Source organism: Ochlerotatus camptorhynchus, unplaced genomic scaffold, assembly GCF_037179485.1.
Source record: "Ochlerotatus camptorhynchus isolate MF236.1 unplaced genomic scaffold, CSIRO-AGI_Acam_v1.1 ptg000467l, whole genome shotgun sequence".
NCBI lineage: Eukaryota > Metazoa > Arthropoda > Insecta > Diptera > Culicidae > Ochlerotatus > Ochlerotatus camptorhynchus.
The window spans coordinates 222,039-231,185 of NW_027040953.1; the positions used below are offsets into that span (position 1 = coordinate 222,039).

At 37.9% G+C, this 9,147-nt stretch overlaps 1 protein-coding gene across 1 annotated transcript in view; it reads right to left on the reverse strand.

Annotated features, from left to right (window-relative positions):
• The window catches only part of LOC135712280 (protein yellow-like), a 31,881-nt gene extending 23,096 nt beyond the window's left edge, over positions 1–8,785 (reverse strand). The window contains exon 1 of the mRNA XM_065235244.1: positions 8,412–8,785. Coding sequence (XP_065091316.1) covers positions 8,412–8,643 — 232 coding nt within the window. The 5' untranslated portion in view covers positions 8,644–8,785. The remainder of the gene's footprint in view (positions 1–8,411) is intronic.
• Between the last annotated feature and the right edge of the window lie 362 nt (positions 8,786–9,147).

The window sequence follows — 9,147 nt, forward strand, 5'->3', positions numbered from 1 at the left end:
ATTTGTCAAGTGGATTACTCTTGATGCTACCAATTTGGCCATTTTCAGAATCTGAGTTCGAGATGCCAGTGGAAGTTCATTTGTTCCGGTACAATCCTTGTTCTGCAGAAAACGAAGCAAAGATACAAGTTCAACGTTGCGTCTTTCAGAGATTCGCGTGACCACCGCTTGGAAAAGCCGTTTTCCGATGTGATGTGTTTGGTCCTTGAGAGTACTGATGAGGAAATGTAGGGTTCCTTCAGCTTGAAGGAAATCTGCGTTACGGCTTGATAAAGCTTCAGAAGCTTCATCCTCTTGAGAATTAGCTCACAGAGAGTTTCTTCGACACATGAGTGTACTAGCAAAAACCTTTCAAGCATAGTTTCCACACTGTTCCATCTGGTCTTTACATCCAATAAAAAATCCAATTACTTTCCATGAGCTTTCGAAATATTTGCTTGAAGAAGTCCCTGTTTCAAAGAACAACGTTTAAAATGCTTCTCTATATGTCTGAAACGCAACAAGATCGACTTGAATTGGGGTACACGGCAAGTATAGATACATACACTATAGGATTTAGAGTCTGATTCATCGGAACTTAGATCAGAACAGGAATCAGTATACTGTACAACACGTTCGACTTCAGCTGACTCGACGTCGGAAACATCCAAACCCAAGTAACAATTTTGGTTTTATGAGGGTTCTGTAGACCATGATTTAGACTTGTAGCATGCTTTAAAACCACCATAAAACTGGCAATGTTACTTGGGAATAGAGCCAATTGCAGGTAGTCAGAGAGCCTCACCTTCGCACCATGTGTGGTTGACCCAATGACATCTGCGCTGGTCAAATCGAATTCGATTGAAAGTCGTTCCATCTGCACAATGTAAGTTAACTAGTCCACTCGTCTAGAGTGAGACTGAACTTATCAGCACAGCGAGTTTGAATCAGCTCGAAAAGCTGTTTTCAATTCAAAACCGACATGTTGATCTTTGTATTTATCTAAAACAACGTTACACTTTACCTGATCTTTGGCATTTTCATAGAAGTTCTGAATCAAATTCATCACGTTTGTCCTACCAGTGCTCGGATTGGCGATTGGAGGATGAAAGTACTTTTCTCGATTCCAGCGATCGAGAATCTATCAAGAGCAGCGAGCCTCGCAACTATATCAGATTGTTCTTTGCGTTTTAGGTGGCCAGACAAACTGGATTGTTTTGCTGTTTTCAAGCCTTTCGAAGAGCTCGGCTGTTGCTGGGATTCTGAGGGTCGTTTCAAGCATATGTTATGAGCTAATTCGAATCAGTCTGGATGTACTGCATCCAGCACCGTCGAACAACGAGAACACAATGCCTTGTCTGCGGAATACTCGGTAAAATGCTTTCCAACTTTCACATTTTAGCCTGATATGAACAACGAATGATTTTTTTTTCTCTTACTAGATGAAATCTGTCCAACTTGCGATTTTATCGATCCTCTTTTCGAAAATTTGCTTTGTTAAAGCAGCAAGTTGAAGCTCCCCGCTAACTCGCAAATAGCTTCGAGTATTGATTAGGTTTTGAAATGAAAAATTCCGAGCGAAAATTAAACAACGATACATACGATCAGGCAGTAGAACCCCTCTAATTTGAATCAATATTTAAAGTAGAGTCTGTTTAATCCGGTTACGTGGTGAATTATAACAATCATCAAACAAAATCAAATTATATCCACTCGCATATAAAAGAATCATAAGGAGTGCCTAACAACCTAGTTGGGTTATGATCCCAACAATATGTGGTATAGTAGAACGATTTGTGGTATCGTACATATATTGTGTTCGTTTATTAGGGCGATAGCTTGAATTTCCCAGTAATCGGGAATGGTGCAATTGGTTGAATTCCCGGGAAATCCCGGGAGTCACCCTCTGGTTCGGTTCTGTCGTAGGCCCGTTAGAAGCAAGCAACAGATGGAGATGTCGGTGGAAATAAAACTGACTGTTAGATTAAGGCTTCACAGCTAGCTGTAAGAAACCGTCATTGGCCGGTATTGCGACATTTGTGGAAGCGCTGAGTTTACGTGAGCGTTTACGACCTATCACCAGAAGTCCCGCCTAACAAACATTGAAAGCTAAATAAGAGCTTTTTCAGGCAAAAATATGCTTCTTCAGCTAAAAAATAGCTTATTCTACTATTAATCAACTCAAATTGTTTGTTGGGAGGATAGCGATCTAGCATTGGTGCTAGTGAAATACGGTCATAGTAGTACGTGTAGTACGAGAGAAATTTCCAGCTGTCTTGGGCCTCGGAATGCTGACAGATGTACGGGGAATTTACATGGATGTAAAAGAGGAGATTCCCAACTCGCTGCATTTTCTAAATCGCAAGGGGAACCAAAACTTGTGTTTCCTTTGTAAGACGGAGGGGCATCGGATGAACTCCTGCCCCAAGCGAAAGGAACGGAAGCAGCCAGTCAGTAGTAACCAACAACGGAATCGAAGAAGAAACTAGTTCCAGTGCGTACTCTGGTGTAGTGTATTCGGTTGTTCAATGTTGTCTGTGACGAATTTGATTTTAACTTGACTAAACACGTTTTTAGAAATAGGATTCTGTACGACCAGTTGAAAACGGTGATAAATAAATAAAAAAGAAAGCCGATGAAGAGAATGAACCTGTTTCATCCGTCTACTGCCCGAATAGTGAGGTAAGAGAAAAGGACCTATCATTGATGATAAATTAATACTGTGCTACTACAAACAGAGAGTAGGAATTTCAAAGTTGTATGTTTTGTGGAAGCTGACATTTGTGCCTTTGAAGTTTCACGCTAAGGCTTCCTTATAGTATCACCTTAAATCGAGCAGTTTTGAGATGATCTTCCACCAGTGATTTATCGAAAATGAAGCAATGAGTTTAAGATTTTTCTAGCTAAACATAAATAAGACTCTATTTGCTCGAGGTTCTAGAAGAATGATTTGCAAAATAGTGTTCCACGGCAACGTTCGAGTGGTAGTAAACGTCACATAATCTAAGTCATAAGTCTAGTCGCATAGGAGTATTGAGCGAAAACCCATAACTCGATAGCTTCAAAAAATATAACTCAAAAACGAGAAAAAAAATACACATTGTTGATTTTATGATGTGCAAAAATGCCTGAATTTTCAATTTTTTTTTATCTGTCTACAAACCATGAAAACCGAAAAAAGAATTGCAATAAATGATTTTCAATATGCAATCAAATGTTTCACTATCACTATATTTTTCCTTAAAATTATTTTCAATTACCTTTCATTTGATATTTCGATCTTTGAAATCGGCTTAGCGGTTCAAAAGTTATGAGTTTTTGAAAAAAAAGTAAAGTTTGGATTTTTTGGATTACCCTACCATGGAAATCATGGAAAAATCACGGGTGTAATATTTTGCGATAAGGAACAAAACTACCAATTTTTACGAAATTCTGAGAACCACTTAATCGTTTTGCTATGGAATGGCTGTCTGCAGGTAAATCCCTTGCGATAGGTAAATATTCCTTAATCATTTAGTTACCTTCACAAATCTGCCCATGTTTCTCCTAAAACTGCGCGAGATAGTTCTTTAGGAGTATTGGTGATAACTGACCACAGCTACACAGTTAGAAATACATAATCTTACACGTGACGGAAACCATCTTTGACATAAAGGATGAGACGTAAACAAACATGTCATGTAAACTAAAGTGCTCCGAGACTGAAAAGTTCAAAATTACGTTTGATTGAGCTGAATTTCACATCTATTATGACTTAATTTTATGTCACAATTGACGTTCGTATATGTCATTCTCAGAGCACCTAAATTTACATCAATATTTCTAAGTGTGTACAACTCAAGTCGCTAGGCACAAGAACGAAGAGCCCAACTCAAAATTAAGCTGAGATCGACTCAATTGAGGAAAACGCGGATCTACGCATAAAGTGGCTAAAAAGGGGTAGGGTTGGGGGTCAACAATGTGGGTCAACTTTTACACTTTTTCATATGCATAGAATGGGAATCAATCTGAGCGATTTTTACTACGGACCACTTTTCATTACAATCCTATTGTACGAAAATACCGATGACAAATTTGTTCGTTAAACACGACCCCAATTTGAGTTTAGTTTACTAATAAATCACCTAAACTGCAGAAACTCAGCCATGAGTAAATTTGCCTCAGAGTTTTCCTGGTTTTTCCAGTTAAAAAGATCCCGAACATGAGAAAAGTGAAGATTGAATTCTCTCAATCTATTAGTGCTACTAGTAGACTGAGTTCAATTTTCTTCATTTTCCGGATTTATTTTTGAGGCTTTCTACAGGAAAACATGAGGCTAATTTACTCATCACTGAGCTCCTGCACTTTTTGCGATTATGAGTAAACTGAACACAAATTTGGGTTAATCTCATTGGCCGTGTAGAAGTTTAAAAATGCAAGAGTTTTCTTTGTTCATCGCAACAGGGGAAATGAACAAAGTTTGATATGGAAATTTTCCAAAATGGCGCGTTCGATGTTTTGGAAACTGGATTGAATTTTCAAAAAAAAAATACACACTAAAACAAAATTATAAAATTTTAAGATTATTAAACTTTTTAATTTTTTAGGAAGCATATCCAAAATGCTAACTTTCCTGAATTGACAACAATGGACACCTAAAAATTGACTAAACTCGTTGGCTGAGCCTTCATTTCGATTAGACGAGCCGTTTTCGTGCTATGATGTATTGAAAAATATCGAATACGCCGTTTTGGAAAATTATGCGTGAGCCAATATGGCCGAATTCCAGCACAAACTTGTTTAATTGTTCCTAATGAACAATTATGCGAAGTTTCATGGAATGCGGAGAGGGAAAAATAAAATCGATTCGCCAGTTGGCATTAATTCATAATAACAAGCACCCTGTCGGATGATTTAAGCCGAAAGAAACTTAATTATGAACTTCTGTACAACTAAATATCCCCAGATTATTTTAATTTAATTTATTTTTAAATTAAAAAAAAACTGTTCTGATTTACACTCCCGATCATAAGTTTAAGGACACCCAAAAAAAAAACATGACAAATTTGTTATGTTCATATCTCTGTCATGTTACGTCCAATTTTCGTTCTCTTTAGATCATTTGATAGGTATTTAATGGAACTTTTCTCGTAGGCAAATTGTTCAATATAATTTTCAAATTTTGTGTGCAAAAGTTCACCAAAAATTACAAATTTTTTTAAAATTTACTCTAAAGAATCGTGACTAATATTCTCAGAATTGGGTTGGCCAAATTTGGAAATAAAAGAAGTAGTATAATACTTATGCTACACCATTCATACCATTCAAATAACCTTTGGAGATCGAAAGTTGAACGTTAAATGAGAGATCATTGAAGAAAACATATTTGCATGGTTTTTTGGGGGTGTCCTTAAACTTATGATCGGTAGTGTACCCAGGAAGATGTACTTGAATTCACCCCAAAAGTTTCTTCCGACGTTTCTGGAATTGTTCAAGATGTTAAATCCAACTACCCCAGGAAGTATCATCCGACTTCTCCAGAAAGCTTATTTTTCAAACTTCCTAGATTTTTTTCTGACTCCCTTCAGAAGTTTCTTCCAACTCATCCGGAAGTTTCTTCTGATTTCCTTTGAATGATTCTTCAGACATCCTTCTTGACCTCCTCCGGAATATTCTTCCATTTTATCTTGAAAGATTTTTCTAGATGCCCCTGGAATTTAATCAAATTATCTCGGAATTTGCCCTCTAGACTTTCATCCATCTGGAGAGTGCGCTATGACGGAATTAACATGTCAAATGTTTTCAAGAATCTGAGGGTTCATTTTTTTTTTGTTTTTAGCATATTACTTTAGAACGATGTTTCTCGAATTTCATGCCAACACAATATTTCTCACCACATGTCAAATATTGAAAGCTAGCTATCAAAATTAAAAAGACATGAAAAATGTACACGCCCAAATATTTTGTTTATCTCAACATGAAAAAAGATGGACTCTAAACAAAACCGAACGGTTGATTTTTGCGATTTTTTGTGTCCAAATTACACATAAATTTTCTGGAGAAAAATATTAAAAAACTGAACATTTTAGATTGTCGATATCTTTTCCAACATTTTTGGACAAATCAAAATGTAATTATTTTTTTTCAGAATGGTGAACTTCCTCTTAAATAGAAAATTTCGAGGCCCCAACATTCTGAATTTACCCCGTCGAAAGCGGACTTGAGCTACTGCCCAACTCTACTGAGTGCGAAGCATTTAATTTATGTCGCAAAATAATTGTCCAGTAAACAACAGGATGCTTTCAACTATTGGCATTTATTCAGGCTGAGACGAACCGCTAGGACATTCCCCGTTGCTAACATTTTCCGGATAAAGGGTGGTCTTTTCCCCCTACTTTTTTAGGTTTTTTCTTCTTTTCTGTGGGTAAATATGATTTGATAAGCTTTCACCTGCGAGTTGTCTCTCAATAATAAAAAAAAACAACTGTTTTCGGGTTAAGTGCTGCTCACTTCGATTGTTTAACTTTGGATATTTGTGACATAATCATTATCAATTTAATTCATGAAAATCGCCCAGCAGATGCTTGAGGTAGCAGAGGACTTCATTGCGAAGAATGAAGTCATTGAACGTTATTCTGTCAAACGGTACCAATATTATAAATAATTCTCACCACATGTCAAATATTCAAGAGAAGCCCAAAAAAAAAAATGGTTCGAAAAAATGTACATGTTAAAATATTTCTCATCATGAAAAAAAAGATGGACTCTAAACAGAAAACGAAAGATTGATTTTTGCAGTTGTTTGAGTCCAACTCTGTCCCATGATGACCAAGAGAAAAAAATGTTCTACACTTTAATTTTCTTTAGAAAAATAGAAAAACTGAATACTTCTGATCATCGATATATTTTTGCAATATTTTTAGGAAAATGAAAACGTATTTTTTTGTCTGGGCAGTAAAAGTGACTCACTCTCTGAGCTAGATTTTCAGTGTATTGAAATTGATCAATTTAGCTTTTCTGAAACACTTTTTGATAAAACCAGCTTTTATTTTTGTTTTTGCACAACTGTAAATCTAATTCAGCCATCAAAAACCTATAAGTTAACTGCAACAATGTGTCCACATTTCTGCCAAAAATATTTGGAGGCATGTTAATTACGGCGGAATTGACTAGAATTTTTTTTCCATGGATCTGAAGGCTCATTTTTTTCAGCCAATTGCACGCAAACATTAACAAACATTCTCACCAGATATCAAATATTAAATAGAAAAATTGAATGAAAATAACCATTGCGTTGATCCCAGTATTTCGAATTAACCCCCTCAAAAGGCTGAGAGTCAAACATTTAATTTGTTTTACAAAATAATTCCTCAGTGAAAAAAAAAAACTGGAACCGTTGCCAACATTTTGCGGATCAAGGGTGGTCTTTCCCCCTACTGTTTGAGGCTTTATCTTCTTTGCTATGGGTAAATTTGATTTCATAAACTTTCATCTCTCAATACAAAAACCACTGTTTTTTTTTTCAATTTTGGGTATTTGTGACATCAATTTATTTCATGAAAATCACTTCTGCTACAAATTAGCAGAAGCTAAAGGACTTAATTAAGAAGACTGAAGCCATTGAATGATAATATGCCATACACCCTTCAACTCAATAGGGCCAATTTGTGGCGCAAATTAAAGAGCTGAACAATTGAGAGCGTCTTAGCCTAACCAACTTTAATCAATGAACAGTGCTAGTAAAGACAAATCAAATGAAAAATTCTACGAAACACAACAAAAATGGAACCAGTGAAGCATTCAGCTGCCGCACATTTGACATAGAACGGTTGTCGTTACTTTTGTGTGATCTATTCGTATTAGTCACAATTCAGTTGCTGCCAAACACCACTGAGGGAAACCACTTTTCAACCGTCTTAACATTTGAAGTTAAACCTCAGAAAATTTTCAAGACATCTCAACATGGATTACCACAAAACATTGTAGTTTCCCCATCTCTTACTATTGAAACAACACTTCGGCATAATCCCCGCCTCTCGAATGATCGCACTTTCAATCAACTCCCAAGCAACTGCCAGAAAGCAAAAACACAAATGCCAAATATTGCGAAATCACTCTTTTGCACCACTCATCCGCTTATCAGCTTCCTTTCCCACAGTTTAAACGACATTGGAGGGCCCACAGTCACTTCACTCGTTCGATGAAAGGAAGCTTCTTACTACCTACAAATTCCACGATCATATGTCCTTCAGACGATCGCAAAAAAAACATCATTCCTCAATTAAACAAATCTCCACCTCACGATCGCTTTGCCATTCGGCAACTGTCCCTTCCATTTTCTGGCCGGGATTTTTTTCCCCCGCGTTTTGTTTTAAAGATCACACCAACTGCACTTTCACATTGTCCTTGTTGGGGCAAACAAAAGCACGCTCCGACGAGCGAGAGATAATTACCATCCTTCCATCTTGGCACCGACACAAAGAGCTTATTCTCCCATCGTTCGATTCCGACCGGAAGACCGTTGGTCGGAACGTAGTCCCCACTGGCCAGGGCCTGTTGCTTCAGCTGCTGGTTCGGGAACACAAAGTCCATCTGACGCCAGCTGTACCGTTCCTGCAGCTTCGACGTTCCACTGACGGCACCGAGGGCGCCCAAAAGGGCCAAACACACCACGGACTTCCACATATTTTTTATAATTCTTTGAATCGCGGGACAATCTCCAATTAGACCGCTTTTTTTTAAACAAAATCCTTTTCCAAAATTCTTTGGGAAAACACTGAAAACTTAACGCACGCGCTCACACCCGGTTCAGGTCCTAATCGGAGGAACCAACTACCACGACTGACGATTGGAGGATCAACGCACGCCGGTTATATCAACGAGTTCGGGGTGGTTCTCACACACTTGCTGATCGGTGACCGGCGGAGTTCTCCGGTAGCAGAGTAGAGCAGCAACAGCAACGACGACAACAACAACAACAACAACCTTAAAAGCACACGCTATGATACAACACCGAACATGAATTCTTCTGGGTTGGTGGTGGGTTCTCACTCACAGCTATGCGTGTTTTTTTTTGTTTTCCGCCGTACTGCTCTTGACTTCGATTGGGTTCCTACCTGCCTGCCTGCCTGCCGACCGCCCAAAGAGGCTCGATCAACCGAGTGGTGCGATGGGTGAGTGGCAGCTCGA